General features: G+C 38.8%; 1 protein-coding gene across 1 annotated transcript in view; it reads left to right on the top strand.

The window, feature by feature from the left end:
- LOC140226546 (isocitrate dehydrogenase [NADP] cytoplasmic-like) overlaps window positions 1-20,885 on the top strand; it is a 31,949-nt gene extending 11,064 nt beyond the window's left edge. Inside the window, exons 3-10 of the mRNA XM_072306997.1 lie at window positions 6,488-6,594; window positions 7,276-7,362; window positions 9,003-9,163; window positions 9,529-9,743; window positions 11,113-11,333; window positions 13,109-13,249; window positions 17,760-17,922; window positions 19,229-20,885. Of these exons, the coding sequence (XP_072163098.1) occupies window positions 6,488-6,594; window positions 7,276-7,362; window positions 9,003-9,163; window positions 9,529-9,743; window positions 11,113-11,333; window positions 13,109-13,249; window positions 17,760-17,922; window positions 19,229-19,307 (1,174 nt within the window). The 3' untranslated portion in view covers window positions 19,308-20,885. The remainder of the gene's footprint in view (window positions 1-6,487; window positions 6,595-7,275; window positions 7,363-9,002; window positions 9,164-9,528; window positions 9,744-11,112; window positions 11,334-13,108; window positions 13,250-17,759; window positions 17,923-19,228) is intronic.
- The last annotated feature ends 4,718 nt before the right edge of the window (window positions 20,886-25,603 follow it).

The raw sequence follows: 25,603 nt of genomic DNA, 5'->3' as shown, positions 1-25,603 counted from the left end.
CCAGTATACTGTAGAATACATTATCATGATATTTTGCCAATGTGAAAGCAGGCAATTACCGTGGTATGGCCTATCTACATAACCATGCAATAATTTCAATGTAATATCATGTGTGCACACATCGGTGTGACAAAATGGTTTTACTTGTAAAGAGCTGTGAAGTGTGACAACTTTATGTCCTAATCTGCAATATAAAATGGTATTTTTAAAGTTTTGTCTTTTTGCATACTCTACATTGTCCTGAACAGTGTCTGAGTCAAGGCTTCGATCAATCATACATAATGTACCATTGTACTACAAACATATCCTGCATACATGTACCTCAACACAAGGTGACTTTGAAATGCCTACTCTTGCTTGAATACCATGTTTATTCAGTCGGAAAATTCAATGCATTCAGTCTTTGTCTATAGGCAAACAACTGTGATGTGGGGGGGGGGTTGGGTTTGTACAATCTGTAATAGGGAATGCAGAAAAACTGAGTGATTTACGTATTCAAATACTTGGAGATAGGAGAATTCACACTTTTCAGTAGGTTTTAAGCTTGGTAAAAAGTTGCAGGACATTCAAATTACCATATTGATGGTATAGTTTTAATGGAAAACAATTCTACATTGTACTTTATTGTCAATGCTGCCGTCTTGGGCTGCGTTTATCTAACTTGAGAGAGAGAATCACGTTTCCAAACGCATTTTGAACGGTGTTTGTAAACGTGGTTTGAAACACGATTCTCTATGAGCCGCGTTTATCTAACCATCATACAATCGCGATTCCAGTGTCACTGCGCAGCTGCTTTGCGCCGTTTGACCCGAGAAATAAAGGTCAACTGCAACACAAAACATGCCTCTTCAGTCACACACAAATAATGGGTAGAGAGTACTTGTAACCGGAAACAGCTGGGATTTGACCTTGAGATGTAAACGTGTTTCAAAACAGCATTGCGTTTATATCTACTCACAGAACAGCGATCGTGGTCTCAAACGCGTTTCAAAACGCCCTTTGAAAGGCGTTTCAAAACGGCGTTCCTAAACGCATTTGAAAACACGGTTGCGTTTATCTAACCCGTGAAAATGCCTCAAACGCGTTTAGGATCGTGATTCTGCCTCAGAAAATTTTTAGATAAACGCAGCCTTGGTTTCCACTATATCATACATGGGTAGCCTTTTGTGGTATTGTTGATTAATGTCCTGAGGCATCTCAACCCCATGCTATGACCTCAGAGGCTTGTTTGTAGGGTCCTAGGGCCAAAACACTGTGACATGATGTCATACTGAAGAGTTAGTGAGGCGAATCCGTGCCTGGCAGTGTGAGGGACTTTTAAGGGCTTTTTACACTTGCAAATTTTTGCTTAGTCCTGTACCAATGGTGGGGCTAAGGGGGGCCTTAGCCCCGCCGTTGGTACCGGACTTTCCTTAGCCCACTTTCTGTTTACACTTGTTTTTGCCAAAGTGGGCTAGCCCCACCGATAATCCCGTACTATCTGGCCCTGCAAAATAGCAGGGTTAGCACCGCAATTGCAGTGCTAACCCCGCAATTGCGGTGCCAAGCAAGCGAGTGCAAACAGAACGAAAAAATAATCGTGGGCTAAGCGACGGAGACGAAGTCCGACCCCCACTGACCAATCAGAAACGAGGTAATCAAGTGCTGCCGGTGCGTGCATGTACTTGTACAGTGCACAGCGTATAATGAATATTCATGTGGTTTGGAGTACAGGCTAGGACTAAGAAATATGAGTGTAAAAAGGTCAGTTTTCTCCTTAGCCCAGGACAAGAGCTTAGTACGGGATTTATTGATGAGTGTAAAAAGCTGAAAAAATTGGTACGGGACGAACGATAGTCCTGGGTCAGAGAAAGTACGGGGTTAAGAAACACTATAAGTGTAAAAAGGGCTTTAGGGGATCTGGTGTAGTTTTGGTTGAGGTGCGGCTTCGGGTTTCCAACTTTTTTGTTGTGTGTGTGTGTGTGTGTGCGTGAGATAACATTTGAGACAACATTTGATTTGGGAAACCTCCTAAGATCTATGAAAGAGCATACAGTTCTAGGAGGAATTCAAGTTTTCTTGATAAGAATTGGGTTTGAAATGGATGAGATATCCAAAAATGAAGAGGTCCTGGTAAAAGGTGGACCCGCTATTTTATTAGGACCACTTTGGTTTATTTTGTTTGATATCTCAGCCATTTCAAAACCAATTTTCATCAAATAAACTTTGAATTCCTCCGAGATGAATCCTCCCAGATAACATCCTACTAGGTACAAAAGTTATGATCATCGCATAATCTCTAGTCTCCTCATCCAGCAGTTCCAAATTTTTTACCAAATTTTGAAATTCATAGCTTTTGCCTTGATTGTCCTCAAACTTTCACTGATGTACATTCTACTAATGTTGCTACTTTCACTCAATCCACATTTCTTTTTGGGTTTTGGTTTCCTTTAACCCGTTGAGGACGAGTCCTGAGTATACTCGGGCAGGTATCTACGGTGTAGATGACAAATGCGTGTTGTAGCAAAATCAGGCCATCCTCAATGGGTTAATGGTGAGTAATACCACTGATGGGATGGAGAGAGGGAGAGAGAGAGAGAGAGAGAGAGAAAGAGATAGGAAGATGGTGCAGAGATGAAAAAGAGAGATTGAAATATAGGGAGAGAGGGAGACATAGCTAGAGAGATTGATAGAGAAAGTCTTAGAGAGGAGAAAGATAGAAAGAAGAGAAGGTTTAGAGATAAAGAGAGAGGGAAAAGTGATAGTTTGTAGTTTAATAAATGGAGAGAGAGGGGAGATCTACACTCTATGGCCCGAATTCACGAAGGTGGTACAAATGAAACCATGGTTTAAACCATGGACAAAAACTATGGAGCGCCAAGTGTCGCACGGAACATTTAGTTACGAAATTGATCATTTCGTCGACAAAATGACCGTTTTGTTAACGAAATTATCATTTCGTGGATAAAATGTTCATCTAGTTACAAAATGTTGTCATTTCTTAACAAAATAATCATTTCATCGACGAAATGACTGATTTCGTGACGAAATATTCCATGCGACACTTGGCGCTCCATGGTTTTTGTCCATGGTTTAGACCATGGTTTCATTTGTACCACCTTCGTGAATCCGGGCCTATAAGATAGATAGATGGAGAGAGAGAGAAAGAGAAAGAAAGAAAGAGAAAGGGAGAGATTCCAGTAGAGGGAGAGAGGGATACATGTAGATCTTGATATAATCAAGGAGCGTGATATAATGTAGGTGGTGAATATTTAGAACCTGCAGTGGGCAATTACCGTACCTTGTTGAAAGTGACTCTGTGGCCTAAATGATAAATCCAGGAAATGGTTATGTAACTCATAGTGCAGGTGGGTGAATCAGTGAAATGGGATCTTGAAAGAAAGCTCACATTTCATGACCTCAGTCATGGGACATTGTGTATAGTAGAATGACCCAATCTGGCATGACTTATCCCAGTACATGTACCAGGTATTTAGATCTCGAGTAAAGCTAAATACAAAACTACTAATTAAGATGGTATCATTAAGGAGGTACTATAGGCTTGCCTATTAAATTTATAGTGTTAAAGGGATGGTACAGTATCGGTGGAGATGAGAATTGGGCTTTTAACTTTTTGTGAAATACCAAGAAAACACTTATGATATAGTACAGAGCATAAAGAAGAATTCAAGGTTTATTTGATGAAAATCTGGTGTGGAATGACTGAAACATCCAAAAACAAAGTAAAACAAAGCGATATAGTAATAAAGTGTGGGTTCCACACTTCATTAGAATCACTCTTTTTTGGATATCTCGGCAATTTCAAAACCAATTTTCATCAAATAAATGTTGAATTCCTCATAGAATTACATGCTCTTTCATAAGATTCATAATAGAGGTTTCCCATTATCTCACCAAAAAATGTTAGAAACCTGAAATTAAGTCTCAACCAAAACTATACCGATCCCTCTAAAACAATTATGAACGCAAGCTGTTCTGGCACTTCGATGGAAATGGGCCAGTGTACAGCCATGCACTTACAGCAGTGTATTCAACATTTTGACTCTTTTAAAAAATTTTTTAATAAACAACGTGCTTGATTAAACTTTTACTTAACTTAGTGAGTGTAGATCTGTCATGTTATGTTGGGACTCTTGTGTTTATTGAATATTCCTTCTGTTTTGAAATATTTGTGTAAATGTGCTTTAGAGTTTATACAAAGTATTGAGTGTTTTGACCATAATGTGTGATGACACACCATTCCATGTCACATCTTCTATATCACAGCTGCATCATCTGTGTATCATGACCATAACCCTTGTTTGCTTACGATGCTTGTACAAGTATGTACAGTAAGTACATGTGAATACTGTAAAAGTGGAAATTTTCGCACATTTCGCGCAACCAGAAACAAGCGCAAAAATAAAAGCACACAAATATTTTTGCTTGGCATATGTTCCAGTTGTTGCTGTCTTGATTCCGCAGAATTAAAAACCCGCAAAACTCTTCTTACCCGGTGGAGCGCAAAAAATTATTGGTCACAGGAAAATGTCCACTTTTACACTCATGCCCCAGAGCGTACAGAAACACATATTGTGCACACACCATAATGCAGCTCCACGATAAAGATACTTCCTGCATCCATTTCCTGTACATGTAAAGCTTGCAAACATACACACAAGTCAAAACTCGCGAAACTTTGAAACGTGGGAAACACTGTTACTTGTCAGATTTTAATTGGACTATTTTATTCTAAACCTTAATTGCTACCGGTATGTTTTGAGTGCCTTGGCATGGAGAAACCCTACAGCCTTGTACGCCATGTCCAAAGGGCCTACAGGTGCAGACTGCGTTAAACCTGATTTGAGAAACTTAGTCAGGCATTGAATCTTTATGATTCGAAGCTGCTCCCTGACTATTTAACTGCCCAGAATAACTGAATTAAAAAAAAAAAAAAAACACCCCAAAACCCAACAACAACAACAACAACAGACGAACTAAAATGAAAATGTTTCTAGATTTATCATATTTATGTGTATATACAAAGAAGTTCAGCATTATTGTGAAGCACTTGATGGTGTGAAAACCATTTTTTTTTTCAATTTTTCCATGTATAGGATATGGTGAATATTATAAGATACATTGTTTCCTTTATCTTTCTTGTGAATGGGATTTTCCCCAATGACCTGGGTCATCATAATGAAACAGGACAAAAACGGCTACATTTGTGATGATGATTGCTCTACCCTTACAGTGCAGATGAACAAAAAAGTTATCTGGGCCCTGTTTCATAAAGCTGTTTGTAAAGCTACGAACAACTTGCGTGTACGAGCGACTGATGATCAGTTCTCGTGCTGAATTATTGAAATTCTGGTAAGTATAGCACATCACAACTGATCACCAGTCGCTCGTAAGTCGTTCATAACTTTACGGACAGCTTTGAAACACCCCCCAGGTATGCTAAAAAAAAAGAAGAAACAAACAAATTTTACTATGTGTGTACTCTCATACACCATAACCTTTTATGTATGTAGACTGTGCCATAATCACTTGCTGGTAGAAGAGAGGTACCGGTACATGTTTATTTCATGATGTTCAATATCTTAAATTGCTATGATCAGTTTTTTACTAGTTCATCTTTACGTGTATAATATGTAACTTGAAACTTTTGATTTGTTTAGTATTGCAGAAAGATTAAATAGAATTGGTTTGAATACAGTGCGTTACCTATCTGAAAAGAACAGAAAAAAACCCTTACAATAAAAGTTACCAAATAAGAGCAGAAACATTAATTTTGTCTACTTTAACCCGTTAAGGACAAGTCCCGAGTATACTCGGGCAGGTGTCTATGGGGAATTTGTGTTGTAGCAAAATCAGTCCATCCTCAACGGATTAAAGATGTTGATTGCGGTAGACTTCAGGTTTTTTTTTGTCTTTCTCTTTGAGCCTCATCATAATGTGATTTATAATCATTATTTTGTTGAATTTTAAAGGTATTGATTACCATTGGGAGCAGTTATTAAAAGATTTTCGAGTTATCACATTTGATGCATACATGTATGTATAATAGGTCACTTTTATTACAAAACATCCTACCATAATAAAAAAAAATGCAATAAAGCCTAGAATGTAAGGAGATATCACTATTTTTCTCACGAAACCATAATTGTACACTGGACAGCTTAGTCTAGAAATAATTTCATTATAAATTATAACTATTGTTCACATTGTGTATATTTAACAATACACTGTATACCTAACATTGCTTTATGATGAATGTGATTTTTGCATTGGTTGTTTCTATCCCTAACTCACATTTTAGAACCATTCCGAAGCACTAAAGCTGGGTTTTTGTTTCTTCTGCAAATAGTAAATAAAGCCTTTAAGATGTGATTGTGGTAGACTTCATTTTTTTTTTAAATCTTTCACTTTGAGTCTCATCATAATGTGTTAGTTATCATTTTGTGTAATTTAGATATTTGCTTGTTTTCCTCCTGATTTTCTCCAGGATCATCTGGGATATTATCAAGGAGAAGCTGATCTTTCCCTTCGTTGATCTTGACCTGAAATCATTTGATCTCGGAATAGAAAACCGTGATGCCACAAACGACCAGGGTAAGGAAACATTTCTTGATTAGCAGCATTTGAAGGGAAAGTTGTCTTACGGAGTCTTTAAGCCTTTTGTATCGGTAATGAAATGGCATTAATTTGTTTGTTTTTTTTTCCCCCTCATCACGAGTTTAATAAGGCCTTTTGTGCACTAAAAAGAAAATTTACCTAGTCCTAAGAAACTCATTAATGTTCCTGTATGACCTCTACTTCATTCATTTTTTAAAATTTATTATTCATTTTCTAAAGATTGTGGCAAGTCCACTCCATTGTACAGTCCATTTTCCAGTTAGTTTTACGATACAAAAACTATTAAAAACAAATGAAAGGGAAAAGTTTCTGTCAACTCAAATACAAGCACAAAGATGAGTTATTTTTGAAGTCTTGAGCACGTGTTCTCATAAAAAAGTGTTATTAGTTGTACAGTACTGGAAAACTCCACTCCACTGAAAATGTGAGGACAATGAAATATTGAACCCGTTACCCTTGATTTGGTAAGTTGTATTTTGGGGTCAATTTCAGCAGATTATTGAGTAGGGTCTTAAACTGTATACAGCTGACAAAATAATTGTCAAGTGGAAGTTTGATGTCATGTCATCATGATTTGTCATTATTCGTATGCAATGATGGAATTCAAACAAGATGTGTCCATTGAACTTGTTTCAACTTCTTATTTTGTTGCTGCAGTCACTGTGGATTGTGCAGAGGCCATCAAGAAGTACAATGTAGGCATCAAGTGTGCAACCATTACGCCAGACGAGAAGAGAGTGGAAGGTTGGTTAGTCCTTGATTCTTCCTCCCACCCTCCTTTCCTTTTTTTAAATCTCTCTCTCTTGTTCCCCTCATAAATAAACTATGAGCAGCATCAGCGCTACAATGTAGATGCATCACTCGGTATGAATATATTCTTGTTTCTCTGAAATTATAGATTTTTATTATGTTTGTCCTTTTTTTAAAATCTCAAAAGTGTGGCCCATGTTTTATTAGCCATCCAATCTCTCAATACTCTTCTCTCTATGTTAAACTTTGCTTTTTTATGCTTTCATTGCTCTTAAACATCTTAAAGGACAAGTTCACCTTCATAAACATTTAAGGATTGAGAGAATGCAGCAATATAACTGCTGGACGAGGAGACTACTATACAGCTTGTGATGTCATATGAGTACAACAGTATAAAGAAAATGTAAAGAAAATTCAACATATTTTCATTTTTTTCGCATAATAAAAGAGCATTTGGCTTGCCTCTTTCTAAAGGTAGGGGGAATTATATTACCCATAACATATGTCGGTAACGAGTCAAGGGAATGTGTACTTTTTTCAAAAGATGAAATTTTGTGAAATTCTCTTTATATTTCCCTTATTTATTGTTGTACGCATGTGACATCGTACACTGCAGTAGTCTTATCATCCAGCGGTTACTCCACAAAAACTTCAAAAATTCATAACATTTGAACGGATTGTCCGATTTTCCTCAAACTTTCAATGATGTGTTCTACTAATATTGCTACATTTTCTCAATCCTTATGTTTATGAAAGTGAACTTGTCCTTTAAACGGGTTAAAGATGGCAAGATGAAGAAAGAGGATATACCTCTTGAAGTATACCTCTTGAAGTGCAGACAGAGTGAAAATTTTAACTCATTGAGGACAAGCTGATTTTCCTGTGACACACATTTCACATAGACACATATCTGAGTATATTTGGGACTAGTCTTCAATAGGTTAAGAATGTAATCTGTGCTAACACTCAATTTAGATAAACAATGTAGGAGTTCAAAGAATGAAAAAAAGATATTGAGCCTATAATACAAATATGTAAAACATGATATATTTGTGTGTATACTGTGTGACATGGAGAGGATTTGTCCTCTTGTCATATATCAAAGACCAACTATATCTCTGTGTGATTCCAAATAAGTTTCAGCCATCTGACACACAGTCAAACCTCCCTCTAATGGTCACCCGTCTATAGTGGCCGTCTGATTATATACGGTTATTACAAACTCTCTTTGACAAGAAATTATTGTTTCATGTTCAAAATTCCCCCATACATGATGTGCAAGAACCATTCCTTTAGTTTCCCTAGAAATATGAAATATTTTGTGGTGCAGAATTTTGGTAGATCATATGCCATATGTTTATAATTATACTGCACTAGCACAAAACAACATTGCATCTAAAATTCATTCAGATCTTAAAATATGTAGTACTGAAATAATCATCTCTGTAAATATGTGTTCATAACCAATTGAAGTTCACTGTAAGAGGCCTTGTGCAAGGGAGTAGTCACAGAAACAGTTTCCACTTTGACAGTAGATCTTATCCCTGTTTGTTGGCATATATTGCAGGATGGTTAAAGTTTCTCTATATTTCACTTTCTTCTTCTCTTTCTTGTTGTGGTGGCGTAACATACAGAATTCAAGCTGAAAAAGATGTGGAAGTCCCCCAACGGAACCATCCGGAACATTCTGGGAGGAACCGTCTTCCGGGAGGCCATCATCTGTGAGAACATTCCCCGTCTTGTTACCACCTGGACCAAACCCATTGTCATCGGCCGCCACGCCCATGCCGATCAGGTGTGTTGGCATCTTCGGATTCTTCTTCCATGTTGCCTAGCAACACTTGTAGAGAGAAAGTCTTCTGTATCCCATCATGGAGGAGTTTCACATTCACAAGAAAACTTGTTTATAATCATGTTTTTGCAACAGGTTCTGTACATGTTTAGGAGGTTATGGGTGGTATAGACACCCCTCTTTCTAAGTGAAAATGAGAGTCCAATTAAGAGCTGAATCACAAATTGCAAAGCTGTTGAAGAGTCATGTTATTTGGTGACAAATGATTTCTACATTATGATTATACATGAGATGATAACCATGTTTAATATGCAACTCTTTTATCCCCACCCCCCCCCCCAATCCAACAACAACGAATCCCTGAGCAGTACAAGGCTACAGACTTTGTGGTCCCAGGAAAGGGCAAAGTCGAGATCAAGTTTACCCCGGAGGATGGGAGCGAGGGGCAGACTTTCACTGTCCATGAGTTTAAAGATGGTGGAGGAGTTACCATGGGGATGTTTAACACGGATGTCTCCATCGAGAACTTTGCCCATTGCTGCTTCCGGTATGCCCGAGACAGGGGCTATCCTCTGTACCTCAGGTATGCTGAACTTCATTTTAACCCTTTCTGTGCCATGGCTTTTGGAATATCTGTTTTTCGAAATTTAGGTAACTTTCATAGATTTTTGTTACTATGGACATGTAATGAGGAAAGTTGTAGAGAAACTGCCAAGCTTTGCTTAGATGTAAATTATGTGACGATTCTATGGTTGTTTTTCTTTCAAATGACCAGTAGCTACATCATTGTAGAGCCATGACTTTTGCACACAAAACAGTAACAGAAACTTTTACAAGCAAATCCACTTGGGAATACCGCTCGATGGCAAATCACCACATATAAATGCAAGCTACATATGACAGGATTGGAAGAAATTCTTTCAATATAGTGTGGCATTTGGTGATTTGTCATGTGGTTCCGGCTGGTATGTATGTTTGAGCAGAATATGCGCATTTGGCACGCTGTTGACTGAGTCGGACGTGCGTACAAACCGTACCTGGCATTTCAAGAGTTAAAGACCCAGTAGTGTGGAGAGGGAAGGGTGGCCCAGCCCAGCTCGATTATATTTGGCCCCAGAACAAATTACGTGCAGCTTTATGACTGACCTCTACGTAAATACAATACACACACAGCCAGAGAATCTCAACAGGAGTTGAGCATTACCAATGAGCGTACACTCCTATGCACATACAAAATATTCGCTGACGGTTACTATTCATCGTTTTCGAAGTTGCCGCGGTGGGTATGGGTAGTGAATTTAATGTGACCACCCATGTTTCCCCACAGTACCAGGTTTTTGAAACTACAATCCCACCAAATACATGGTCGGCGTGCCACGTTTTTAAAAGTGGGGGGGGGGGGGAGGGCAATTTATATTCTGGCAGCCACTTCTGGTATTCATCAGCTAACTGCAAGCAAACCACTTTCTAGTGCCACTTCCGGGGTAAAAAAAAACAGTTCGTGGGAGGCCAAAGTGGTTGCTCCCTGTGTATTTCCATATCTTGTGCGAAAAAAGGGGGGGGGGGGGGGGGGGGGGGCTCACCCCCCAATGAAAGAAGGTATAAAACCTGCACTACTATTTTATAGAAATGATTTAAAACAGCTGTATGGATAGATGGATAGATAGAGAGAGAGACATACTGTACATACAGTACATGTACATACATCCATACACCTAGACAGAAAGAAAGAAGGACACATGAAAAAAAAAAAAAAAATTCAGTACCAAATATTAGATTATGTTTTGAACCGTTCAACTTACATAGAGTATCTTACCAAATCTAAGAAATCGGATTCATAAACCTGGTGTTGTTAGAATTATAGGTAAATTAAAAGCTTCACATCTCCAGGTAATTGCAATGCATCATTTCCATTCTCTTTCCTCTGAATTCTATCACCTCAACTTGTGCAGTACCAAGAACACGATCTTGAAGCGCTACGACGGTCGCTTCAAGGACATCTTCCAAGAAATCTACGAGAAGGAGTACCAGTCTCAGTTTGAGGCAAAGAAGCTCTGGTATGAGCATCGCCTCATTGATGACATGGTGGCCTTCGCACTCAAAAACGAGGGTGGCTTCGTCTGGGCATGCAAGAACTATGACGGTGACGTCCAGAGTGATTCAGTAGCACAAGGTAACATAGAGACTTTTTCTAGAAATCATTTTATGCATGTGTCATATCCTTTCATTTAGTTTATTTTATTTCCAAAAAAAAAAAAAATGTAATTGCAATATGATATTGATTTGAATGCACATAATGACACAAAATCAATACAACAATGCAATCAGAGAAAATGTTGTTTATTAAATTACAATATGAAATGTGACTTTTATGACAAATACCAAATCCAAGTACAGTATTCATCGCATAATCGGGACAGGTTGGGAGTAGCAAACATGGCCCCTTTAAGCGGGGTGCCCGATTTCGCGATGAGCACTCACCATACACTAACGGCATACGACATGTACATTATGTACAGTGCACACACACACACACACACACACACACACACACACACACACACACATACACATGCATACTGACGTACTGTACATGTACATGAATACACAACCACGCTACCCCTCGGCGCGACCCTCTAGCTGTCCCTGCATTCTCGCAATGATGCAGTCATCACAACCGGGTTCTTCTTCTGTCACCTCTCTTCGAACACAAAATATGTGGATTAAAAGCTAGCACTTTCTTAAACATTCGTAGAATTCTTGGACACGTAGGGCGTTCTGTATAAATACATATCCACAACCATGGGAAATGATTACCCAGAACTGATGTGGGAACGTCAATGAAAAGTCCTACAATCATTCAATCATCACGGCTTGATTGTTTACTTGCCGCGATCACTGCACTGTACATGTGTTGTTGTATAGCGATCTAGCTCGCCATATATACACATGTACAGAAAAGCGAAGGCGGGCAGCGAGCTGAAATGTATGTGTACTGGATGGACGGAGGTCAAAACACACCAGTCCGAAGCTTGCTTTGTAAGTTTGATGTAAACGACAACTGACAGGGAATCTTTGAAATATTGTTGTGGTATTTTGGTAGATTTTTTGTGTAAAATATCAACAAAATCAAAGGTCGCTTGAAGAAAAATTGTCCCGTTTATCAGAGGTCCCCGCCCGATTATCCAGTGAAAATAACGTGCATTGGAAATGTTTCTGGGAAGCGTATGTCATTTAAGCGAGGTTCCCGATTATCAGATGCCCGATTATGCGGTGAATACTGTATTTTTGTTTTTAGAATGGATGTCTTGATAGCTCAGGAAAATGATGATTTGTGCTTATGACCATATTTTTATTGGGAGGGTAGGGAAGAGTTTCTTTATCTCTACCATATTAATGCCATTTACATCTGAGTTTCAGAAATAGGAGCTGGTGCTTTTCACTGTTTTATCTAAAAAATTATGAAAGTTTTAGACTCATGTTCATTTAAGATGAAAGTGCAGCAAAGAAATAAAAATATATTTTGATAGATAGTTACTTAAAGGGATCATATAGTTTTGGTTGAGACCTAATTTCAGTTTTCTAACATTTTTTTGGTGAGATAATGGGAAACCTCTTATGAAATATGAAAGAGCATGTAATCCTATGAGGAATTCAACGTTTATTTGATGAAAATTGGTTTTGAAATGGCTGAGATATCCAAAAAAGAGCGATTCTGATAAAGTGTGGGACCCACATTTTTATTACGATCGCTTTGTTTGACTTTGTTTATGGATGTTTCAGTCATTCCAAACCCGATTTCCCATCAAATAAACTTTGAATTCCTTTGAAAATGGTATGCTCTGTACTATATTATTAGTGTTTTTTTGGTATCTCGCAAAAAGTTAAAAGCCCAATTCTCATCTCCACCAATAAGATGAACTTCAATTCTTTGTTGAACACCACCAGGCTATGGATCTCTAGGGATGATGACATCAGTGCTGATCTGTCCAGATGGTAAGACGGTGGAGTCGGAGGCTGCCCATGGAACAGTCACCAGGCATTACAGAATGCACCAACAGGGCAAGGAGACATCTACCAACTCAGTGGGTGAGTTCAGGAGTGTGATAGGATGATGATAATGATAGTGATAATCATAATAATGATTAATGATAGCTAGAAATAATGATAATGATGATAATAATAATAATGATAATAATAATAATAATAATGATAATAATAATAATAGTGATAATGATAATGACAATGAAAATAATGATAGTTATTATTTTGTTCAATAGTAAGAATAATTATAAAATAGTAATAACGATAGTAATTAACACTTATATAATGCTTAGTACTGATGTTTCTAAGCGCATTGAGAAGAAATATTCACAAAATCAAAATACAGCATTATGTACATATGGTATAACAACAACAACAAAAATTAGAGGATTGAGTATTAAAAAAAATTAGTAAGTTTTCAGCAATGATATAAACTTATCCAGCCCCGGTGCTACGGTGCAATTAACTCACTGATAAGAGGCCAAAGCTTTTGAATTCTTAACGGTCATCGAAGCGCTGTGCGGAGGGAAGGACAAAAAATCTCGAAAGTTCACCTCCTCGTATCTCCCTTATTTTACCACCAAATCCCTTGAAACTTCACACATATATCAAATATGAATATATCATCCTTCATATGATTTTTGGGCGAAAACGCTGATGTATCTTTCGAGATATGTGTATTTTTCTGCTTGAGTCGACTGTGGGAAAGGGTTACGATTTTTTCCCGACACAAGTCTGCGCCTGCATGAATATGCATTTGATCAACATATTACTAGTCTGTATACACCAGACTCACTACCTGCGAAGTCTCGTGTTTGTGCAATTAGTAGTTAGGTAAAAATAAGAGCAAAAAGACAACCAACTTTAAGAGAAGATACTGGACATGCACAACTAGATCATCCTCCTGCGCATGCGTTTTCTACTGGTGAGTACACGCTTAGCCAATCAGCGGTGTCAGGCTCGGCGCAATGCGACAGAGGTCGATTTTCGGTCAGCAGGGTGGTGAGTGGGCAAGAGAGGAACCCTGCTTTGTGCTTCAACTGTTTCAAGCAGCACAAAAACCAATACATCGGACTGCGTATTCCTTACGCCATGGATTTTACGTGGGTCACAAGTGACAGTGATCTCGATTTTTTCCAGACATAGCTGTGCGCCAAATGATACAGAAAAGATATTTGGAGAGCAGCATGGATATACTACCATAAGTCATATACCGAAGTTTCATTTTTGTGCAATGAAGGAAAATGTGAGAAAATAACACTTGTTTTGAGACCAAATTTTCTGTTTTGGAAGCTAAGTTTCGACATTATTTTCACACGTTCATCCTCAATAAAACCCCAAATAACTAACATTACGAGTTAGAGAATAGTTTCTTCTTCAGTTTGCTGTATAGATTTAATCATTTGATGGCTTTGAGGTGAGATATTGCGATTGTCCTGCAACACTTCCCCAGCGGTTTTACGCACACAAGCTGTCTACTTTTTGCAACTGAGGCTTCGAGGTCATAAGCTTTTGGCGAGTTAATTGCACCCTAGCGCCGCGCCTGTATCAACTTCTTCAGCATTATCAAAGCAAACTAGAAAAGCACTCGGAGAGCGCAGACCTCCACAAAGCGGCTCATTTCCACAGGTACATGCATGCTGAAAATCACCCAATTTCCCAGGGATAGAAAAGCCTTGTTTAACCCTATAAAGCCCAAGGGGGGGGGGGGGGGGACACATTGTGCCCCCCTACTGTTTTTTACTGTATTTTTGTTTGCCACTCCTACACCCTTTACTTGATTTCAACCAAATTTGGTGACTTTTCCTAAAATCTTATTGCGAACATTTTGATATATAATTTGGCTATATCCGATATTGGTAGTTGCCATGGCAACCATAAACTGACAACTATGTCCGTCAGATTTTGCATGATTTTCTGTTCCGATTTCAGTTAACAATATAATAATGGATGAAATGGGGATTTTCTTGGCTGTAATTTGCTGAAGGACCAAAATGTGAAGTAATTATGGTTGTGAATTACCCTGAAATGCTCTTCTCATTATTTCCTTTATTTCTATATGACATAGGCATCAAACAATAGATATAATAGAAATAATCGAAAATACAGCATTTTCCAAAGACTACCTTTTTTTTTGTGTTATCTTCACACAAGCTTTGCCTGTAATATCATTTGTTGATCATATTATCAATCTGCAAACTCAAAATTTCAATATTTTGGAAATATGAAATGTGATACCAATCAGCAGTACCCATTCCAAGCAATATATAATAGGTTTCATATATTTCTTTATATTGTAATGAATAGTGTTGACCATGAGAAATTTCAACCACAACAAATAGTGAAGGTTGACTTGGTTTTCCTTTGTGGTAAATATGAAAATGATTGATATTAAATAGAAACATATAATACTGGGGATAAAGAAAAAACAAAACATGATTTTAGCCTATTTCCTATGTATTTCTTTATATTTTGGTAAATAGCGCCCTCAGTGGATGACCTTGAGAAAATTCAAATACTGGGTCATGTAGAGTACGAGTTGCTCTACCCATGTGCCAAATATGACGGTCATACATCATATAATAAAGAAGTTATATGGGGGGGGGGCACAATGTGCCCCCCTTGGGCCTGGAAGGGGTCAAAATTGCTTTGGCTTTATAGGGTTAATACCTCATCAGCTTCCTGCATGCTGCGCCTCGAGCTGAGCATGTGCTTCTGTGCGCATATGCAAACCTCAAGTACATGCAGCTTGAACTCTCAAGTTCATTGACTCTATTTGCCCGCAGATAAAAAAAAAAAAAATCCTTCAAAAATTCATACAAGTTTCTGGATCACTACCAAAATATAATCATCTATTTCTTGTGTCATTATCAACTTTTCCGACAAGTTTCATCCAAATCCGTTCACAACTCTCTGATTATTTGCACACAGACAAACCACCACTGATAAAAAACATAACCTCCTCCCTTGGCGGAGGTAATAAACAGTCAGGGAGGAAAAAAGAACAGACAGACAGAAAAAAACAGATCAGATAGGAGAGACATAGACAGACACACAGGCAGATATACATACAAACAGACACATACTAGTAGACAGAGGCTGTGTTTGAGCGTTCAAAAGTAGACCCTTCAGCCTTGATATCTTTTGGGTAATTTATTGCCTATTGGAAGGTGAAGGTTTTCATGTGAGTCCACTGGGATCACTCAATCTCATAATGAATTGGTTTAATGAAAAGCTTTATTTCATGAGCTCCCATGTGGGACCATATTATCTTTTTCCTTTTCCTGCAAACTGCTCCCCTACAGAGGCATTTAATATTTTGAGCTCCTAGACACTTTATTAGCGAAAGATTAATAAAAAGTAAGAGTTTAATCTGCTTTATTACTTGATTTGATTACCTGTGGCAAATCATTTGTAAATAGGGCCCCATTTATTTCATTTTTCCCCCATAACAACAAGAACCACAAGTTCAATGAACTGAGACCCTTATTTTCCATGTTTCACTACCTGGGCCCTTACAGTAGTCTTGAATTAATATTTGTTTCCTTTTAACAAACTCACTGAGAACAGTGAGATCACCCTGGGTGTGAAACAGAGCAAAAGAAAGAGAGAGAAGGAAAAAAGAAACTGCACTTTTGGGCAATAAACAATCATGTGTCAAAACAAGAGTTTGTTATATCAGTGCTCTTCATAACAACAGTCTACTGTGGTACACAATATCATGAACAATGTGATCATAACACTGACCTATACCAGTGCATAATATACAAATGATGCACAGGATAGAGTGTGTTAGTGAAGGTGCGGCGCGCTCGAGAGTATTGACAATGGTGCGACATGCACGAGGCGCAGCCGAGTGCATGTTTGCAACCGTTGTCAATACTCGAGAGTGTGCCGCACCTTCACTAACGCCACGAAATAATCCTGTGCATCATTTGTTTTATAAAATGGGTCGAAAACTAACAGCATTATTCACGTACCTTTGTGGGTCAATACCAGTCAGCTACATGTAGCACTCGCTGAAAAGTCAAGATGTCCGAAGATGTTCGTCCCAAACATTTACGCACGTCGCACTCGGAAATCCCGCACATAAGTACACTGTACTGTACGTACGTATAAGAGTATACGTACGCCACGTGTTATGCACAAGAAAGGCCGCCGGCTGTTGTGGCAGCCTGCGGCCCGAACTAGAAGTTGTTTACAGGATTGACAGCGCGTATAGTAGCGCGTGACGCACTTGTAACAACTGATTGAGTGCGCACTGCTAGTGTAAACATTGTGACGTACGTCAGGCCAGGGAGGTGGAAGAGAGACTCTTCTTAGAGTGCATGCCTGAAGAAATTAATGCACGCGCACGTGACTCATTTCAGCGCTTCCAATTGGCTACATTCTTGAACCCATCTTATAATGCTAAATGATGCTTATGCCAACTTCTCATGTTGTTTTGGATGATGTTATCCCCCCCCCCCCAACTTCTCATGCTTTTTGGATGATGTTATCCCTCCCCCAACTTCTCATATTGTTTTGGACGATTTTATCCCTCCCCCCACCCCAGCTTCCATCTTTGCTTGGACCAGGGGCTTGGCCCACCGGGCCAAACTGGACAGCAACCAGGCCCTGGCCAAGTTTGCCAAGGCGCTGGAAGAAGCCTGTGTCGAGACAATAGAGGGCGGCATTATGACCAAAGATCTAGCGATATGCATCAAGGGAATGGCCAAGTAAGTCTCCTTGAGGTCTTTCCCCTTTCTTCTGTGAATCTCTCTCATTTATTTATTTCCATGCCATATTTTTGTTTTTTTACAAAAAAGCTAGACATTAAAAAAGCTCGACATTTTAAAACAATATAATATGCCTAGATGAACACTAATTTACTGTCACGGTGGCTATTACCATTGTCATAATACCAGTACAGTGGACTCCCGTTATAACAAAGTAACCAAACAAATAAACAATAAAGATATATAAAGTAGACTATGTTGCGGCCTGAATTTTAACTTCATTATAACCTTTTTCTTTATAATGGGAGTGCACTGTATCATGATTTCCAGTTCGGTCTGTCTGGATGACATACTGTATGCGCTGTTATTTTCGCGAGGAGGTCACAGAGATTTTCGCGAGATGTTGTTTTCGCGAATTGACACAGAGACCTTCATAAGTGCACTATTAAATCAGCACATGGTGGCATTACTGCATGTTGTTAAATTCATGGTCCAACTGTGATTTGCGAAATTCGTGAGAATTAAAACCTCCCCAAATAACAGCTATTATGTGACCCTGCATCACAAAACCAACAAAAAGTCACCAGACGTGGATTCTTAGTTAAGAGCAGATTTTGAAAGAGAAGACTTTAAGCTTTAAAATGATGTATAACTCCATTCAAATGGACCCTCCCAACCTATCCTAATATTGGAAAGAAAGCACACACTCTGGAAAGTGTAAACTGAGAAAACAGGCTCTGAAGTACAGGGTCAACAATGAAGGGATTATCAGATTAGACTGAAATCGAGTATGCTTTATCAACACATTCTGAAATTGATTAATGCCAGCTTTCAAAGCAGTTGCATTATCCCTTACAAAGTTATTTAATAGAGTTCAAAGTGAAGAGTATGGACAGGGTTTATGAAGAAATGAAAAAGGGACTCTATAAGAAACACCTAATCACACTATTCTACCAAAAAGTGTTTGAGAAAAACTGCCCAAAGCATAATTTCCTGTTCATTTTATGATCCCAAGATTAAGTGTTATGTAGAAGAAGACTTTCTCTTTTAGAAAATACGAAAAACTCAAGATTGGCTTGATTGACCCATTTAACCTATTTTCAGTCCTCACAAAAAATCAGTGTGTGCGATTCTTTGTTGGTTTTGTGATGCACAGTCACATACAGTAAAAGCTTTCAATATTTGAAGATATACATTATCATATAATACATATGATACTGGACTCTTGATTATTTTTGCAAGAGAATTAGTCCACTCGTTTCCATTTTGCTATTTCTGTCTCTCGGTTTTCCATTTTTCCTTACAGCGTCACAAGAGCAGACTACGTAAACACCTTTGAGTTCATCGAGAAGGTGGCAGCAGCCGTAACAGCCAAGTGTCAATGACTAAGGACTGGCAGCAGACTATGACTTCAGTAGTACAATGTACCTGAAATAGCCCTTGTTTGTATATTTAGCAGTGGATTTTCATCTCCAGATCAAAGCGAACTAATTACTTACAACCGGTTTCGTAAGATTCTCTTCACTCATTTTAAACTGTCTCAGCTATGTCTGTCAAAATTTCATTGGCATTAGAAACCTTACTGCCCAACATGAGGCTCTTTTCTATCATAGTTTTTTAAGTCATTAACTTGACATGAAGTGGTCAGATAGGTGTTTTATGAAAGAAGGTATAAATGGTTTGGTTGATAGGCCCATGCTTCAATCCCATTTGGATGACGGAGGGTTTTTTTAAAAATCTTTTTAAAAGCAAGTGGGTATTTAATCACCCGATTTTCCCTTTTTTATGATGGTAAAATTAGAGTTTGTTTTTATTTGCGAAATTAAGAAGTTCTAGCATGAGTGCAACTATGTGGACTTGATATTTTCATATGTACCAAATGTAGATACCAGTAGATGTTTGTGATTAATCAGGCAAAACACTGCCTAGTATGTGTGGGAATGCAACCATTGCTAAAACAGAAATCTTATTTCCTTCAAGGACAGTATTACTTCATCTTTCGACATTTTGCAGCACATGAGCATGTGCTGCATTTGACAAAATGTATCTGTGTTTGTGTATTTGTTTGTGTATGCAACCAGTAGAACGTTCCCACATTGTAGACATCCATTTCTTCAGTGAGACTAAAGTGTCATGCAGGGCACTTGAGGTTACAATGTATTTACAGAAGTACAACATGCACGACTTTATGAATACTTGAGAGTGAGCTGCATCTCTACTAATGTCTCAAACTTAAACCTGTGCATTATTTGTTTTATAAAATGGGTCTATGAACTATGTCAGCGGGTAAAACTTTGTACTTCAATACAACAGGGCTGCTTTCACTGATTGGCGGTGCAGTAGACAACTGTGTAATCAAAGCGAGTGTTTATTGGATCGTGCCACGCACTTTGCTGCGTGTAGCTGCACATTTAACATACAAATACACAGAGCAACGGGTAATCTGCCATAAAATAGCATCCCAATGCATGCACATTTGGTACGAAATTAGGAATGCACACATGAATCATTTCAATGCTTCTGATTGGCTGCATTCTTGGACCCATTTTATAAATTATGTAGTTGTAACAAATAGTATGGATAATATTCTTCCAGGAGATATTCTTTTTTCTTCACTATTGTGTGGTACAGTACCGATGTTCAGTGATTTAAACCAAAGTCTGTGATGGCTTGCTTTCATATGCTATACGTGTACAAGCTTGCAATGATACTCTAAAAGCACATTATTCCATATCTTGTTGCTGTCTGTATAGTTATCATTCAAAGTATTAATGACAGTTTACAAGTATGTTCTGCAACCCTCTGCTGTATGGATTCTCTGAAGGCAGCAGAACACAAAATTTTCATGTTGTGAAAATCTATATAATACGTAATATCTATTGACCGATTCGGGTTCGTTGAGGGCAGCAGACATTTTATGGCACTGGGTGCAGCCATGAGCTCAAATTGCGGTGTCTCAGCCGACCCCCCTCCTCTCCCCCATCCCCAGGGCAACATGTTTATCGCGCACTTGTAACAAAGGTTCGCGCACTAAGCAAGCATTCGCGCACTCAGTACGAGACGCCCATTGGCTAAAGCAACCATGCATCAGTTTTTCATTCTGCGCGCGTGCTAATGTAGTGAGAGGGGTGGGGAGTGGGAAGGGGGGGGGGGGTGGGGTCGGCTGAGACACCGCGTAATGGCACTGCCCATGCCAAAAATACACATAGCGCGTCACAGAATCGGTCAATACCTCAAAAGAGAAAGAAAGAAAGAAAGAAAGAAAATACTCGCTCTGGCTTGTGGGGGTATTGATGAAGACAACAATTAGGTGCATTTAAAGTATGAATTGAAATTTGATGTAGAAAATTTCAGGACTCAATAATGGACTGGCTTTAAATACCTATCCCTGTTAGTGGGTGCTTTGCAATAGGTGGATATAGCCATACTAACATGGCATAAATTACACCAAATTTGTAATCAATAGTCTCGCGCCTTGGCGATAACTTTGGCACAGATTGCTTGGAGAAACTTTTGGAATAAACAGCAGTGACAACATTCCAACTCTACATCATTACTTTGTTAATCATTGTTTTTTGCTGTGCACAAATGCTTATAGATACATGTATGTAGTGTTATGTCTTCAAAGTATGAAAAGTGTGAGAAGCTTGCAGCTGTAGTAACCATGCAATGGTAAGCTTTAGTGTGTTCATAACAGTGTATTACTTCATTTGATTCCTCAAGTGATATTTGGTACCAGGAGACACATTTACTGTACCTACAAATGTGTCTGCTTGCAGAGTTTTAACAGTGTAAAGGGAAACCAAATACATGTATAACAATGTTGCCAGACTGCCCAGTTTGACCTTGTTACAACTGGCTGCTTGTGAGGAAGCTCATAATAATTGGATATCCTTGTACAACAAACAGTCCTGTGATCAGTATGAAGTAGTGAAGTGCAAATATGAAATTAGATTTTATATATTTTATACCATGTGATGGCGAGCCTATTCAGATCATGTTGATGGTATCTCATGTATATTTCTTGAGAACGGTATACAGTATTTTCAAATATTTATTGTAATGCCCTGAGCACTGGCACTGAACAACTGTAAAAGTGATTGCCATAGGTGCTACTTTCAGCCAATAGCTGCACACAATAAATATGTTTTGATTATAGAAGAAACAAATGCATGTACTTTGTGTCAGTTCTGTTTCTATACTGATCATGTTGCGAAGAAAGATATTAAAGGACAAGTTCACCTTCATTAACATGAGGATTGAGAGAATGTAGCAATATTTGTACAACACATCATTGAAAGTTTGAGGAAAATCACACAATTATGCATTCAAAAGTTATGAATTTTTGAAGTTGTGCAGTCACCTCTGGATGAGAAGACTTCTGCAGTGTATGATGTCACATGTGTACAACAATATAAGGAAAATGTAAAGAGAATTTCACAAAATTTCATCTTTTGAAAAAAGTACACATTCCCTTGACTTGTTACTGACATATGTTATGGGTAATATTATTCCCATTGCCTTTAGAAAGAGGCATGTCAAGTGCTCGTTTATTATGTGAAAAAAGTGAAAATATGCTGAATTTTCTTCGCATTTTCTTAAACTGTTGTACTCATACATGTACATCACAAGCCTTAGTAGTCTCCTCATCCAGTGGTTCCAACACAAAAATTTTAAAAATTCATAACTTTGCATCGATTGTCCAATTTTCCTCAAACTTTCACTATAAATGTATTCTACTAATATTGCTGCATTCTCTCAATCATTATGTTTATGAAGGTGAACATGCCCTTTAAACCCACAAAATCTATGCACACAAATGCACAGACACAATGTACGTGTACATGCATACAAAACACTCACTTGTTCGCTCAAACACTGAAAATGGCCATTCCCCATGCTTTCTGGTACAGTTCGACCTCGATTAACCAGCCACGTTGAGACTGGCGGGCATCCTGACATGCCATTTGGCCAGATAAGAGAGATTTGCTCACATACCATTGTTATTGCTCCCTTGATACCTAGCATAAGTTGCCATGATACAAATAATAATAACAAAAGGCTGGCTGGACGCATGGTATAAGCTTATAGATAGATCCATTATAAATAGATCACAATAGATAAAAAGTCACTGTTTTTTCTCAATTTTTGGAGGAAAAAAAAAAGTCATTCACTGCCTGAACGCGTCCGGATAATAGAGATTTCCGGATAACAGGAGGCCGGATAATCGAGGTCGAACTGTATATATATATATATATATATATATATATATATATATATATATATTGTAAGCCAGTCCATGTCCAGGTATTTAAACAGCGAGTCCGGTAGATCGATGGCCGTATAATCGAGGTCGGACTGTAGCTGTGGGGCCTACGAGTACTCCATGCCTACCAGTGGAGTGAATCAGTGCCTTAGTGCAGTTAGTCTGGCTTCCAGACCCTGTCTGCTGGCACTATTTTGCTGTACAGAATTTGGGTCTTCAGCTCAACTTTCTCCTTCCACTCCCGGGTTTCTTCAGCAAAAAAAAAAAAAAAAAAAAAAAAAAAAAAAAAAAAAAAAAAAAAAAAAAAAAAAAAACACAAAACAAACAAAAAAGGTCTTCACCTCATCTTTCTCCTTCCACTTCCGGGTTTCTTCAGCTGACAAGCCAAAAAACAAACAACAAAAAACAAAAACAAAAACAAAAACAAAAACAAAACAAAAACAAAAACAAGGTTCTTCAGCGCAAAAACATAACCTTACCGCGCTCACACTTCAAGATCTCTATTTCTTTAGTGCCACTTACGTACTTCCGGTGTAAAAACGGTGGGGGGGGGGGGGGGGGGGGGGGAGGGCAAAGCGATGACACCTTATGCATTCATTATGGTCCACAAAAAGTGGGCTATCCCCCCCCCCCCCCCCGTCCCGTTCCGCCGGCCAAGATATGTACAGATATGCATTAATATGTTTTAATACCCGGTATCAATTAATTAATGTTGATACATATTATGATTCAAACGTTTAGAGGTAAGACAGAGAGAGAGAGAGAGAGAGAGAGGGAAAAATAGGTCTGCCAGGAATCATCTGTGAGTGAAAAAGTTGACCGCGCGCAAATGAAAAGAATGATGTTGCAATAATGAAATGTCAATAGGCGTTTTCACATCAGCCCGATGTTTCGAAATAGCGCGCTATTTTCTGACTTGGAAATATTCGCGATAGCGAATTAGCGCGCTATTTGATAATGTGAACCCAAATTAGCGCGCTAATTGTATCGCTCTGATCGAGAAAACTTCTCGACTCCAACTCGGGAAATTTCTGAAATAGCGGGATAGTAACGCGCTATTTGATAATGTGAAAACGACTCGAGAAATTAGCGCGATGACTCCCATCATGCCTAGCGTGTGTGACCCGATCGATCGAGACAAACTGTACACAAATCATGAGGAATTATTCAGAGGGCACACACATTACTGATGCTGTTTGCACATACTCAGCTGTCGAATTAGTTGTTTTAAAATTTTTAACTATTCGGGCTACCCCCTCTTCGGGCTGATGTGAATAAGAAATGAAATAGCGTGCTAGTTCGCAATCGCGAAAATATTTCGAGCTTGGATTTTTATCGGGCTGATGTGAAAACGCCTAGTGTAGGCTTCTTCTTCTTAAAGGCAGCCGGTCGTCGCAGGCGATTCGCAGCTCAGTAGAAAAGCACGACAAGCTGCTCCTCCCGTTATTGTACCCCCGTACGTACCGAATGCCGAACACGACGCTACGCAGCGCACCAGCGAAAACCAGATGGGGCACGAGCGCCGTGCGAGCTGTCCACTATAATTTCAACATGGACGCCCGAATACCTACCGAATGGGGCCGAATGGGTGCATGCACAAAACCGCACAACAGCCATGCGCATGAAAATCTCTCCCGGTCCGCGACACAACAAGTAGTGAGAGCTGTCGGGTGTACGTACGTACGTATCTGGCTCCAGTCTCTGTTTATATGCACTATGGTGCCAATTTCAGCAATCTAAGCAATAATATTTCAAAATGTCTGAAAATATTATATAACAATATCATAAATTATTCATATATTACGTTGTTTAATATTTGGTATTTATAAGTATGCTTTGATGAAGAAATATTAAAACTCTAAGCTTCATGTATACCAAGTTGCAATGCATATGGCCATATGGCAGGTTGTTATGATCTCATCGTGCAATGTTGTCTGCTGCGTCAGCTGCATGTGTTATACGTACAGCTTACAGTACGTTCGGCCGGATCGTAACATAACAAAGTTGATAGAAAGTCGTCGGTACCGGTATGTCAATATCAATATTGTGTGTGGTATGCGTGTACTGTTTGCAATAAAAAGTGCTCTACTGTTTCGGCTTAGCCTTGGCTTTGGTTTAGTAATGAAACCTCACAATGGAGATCAAACAGCCGTCCAACTCCGAGGCAACGTATCTACTTGTTTGACGCTATCGACGAGTGGAGAACGCAGAGAGATGTGTTCTTAGCTGGAGGACAAGTAAGAGACCAGAGGGGGAGGCTTCAGCGTCAGCGTGCCGATGAAAAATTTGCTTTCCACTTGCTGGAGTTGCATGAACAGTTTTGCAGGAATTTTTATTTAGAATGTGCAAATTCGTGTTACGACATGCACGGTGGAATTGTGTTGCCACGGCTTACGCCAATCAAGCAACCCCAGC

The sequence above is a fragment of the Diadema setosum genome, chromosome 3 (genome assembly GCF_964275005.1).
Source record: "Diadema setosum chromosome 3, eeDiaSeto1, whole genome shotgun sequence".
In the NCBI taxonomy this organism is placed as follows: domain Eukaryota; kingdom Metazoa; phylum Echinodermata; class Echinoidea; order Diadematoida; family Diadematidae; genus Diadema; species Diadema setosum.
The sequence above is the reverse complement of the archived record's forward strand: the minus strand, read 5'-3'. Positions and strand labels throughout refer to the sequence as shown.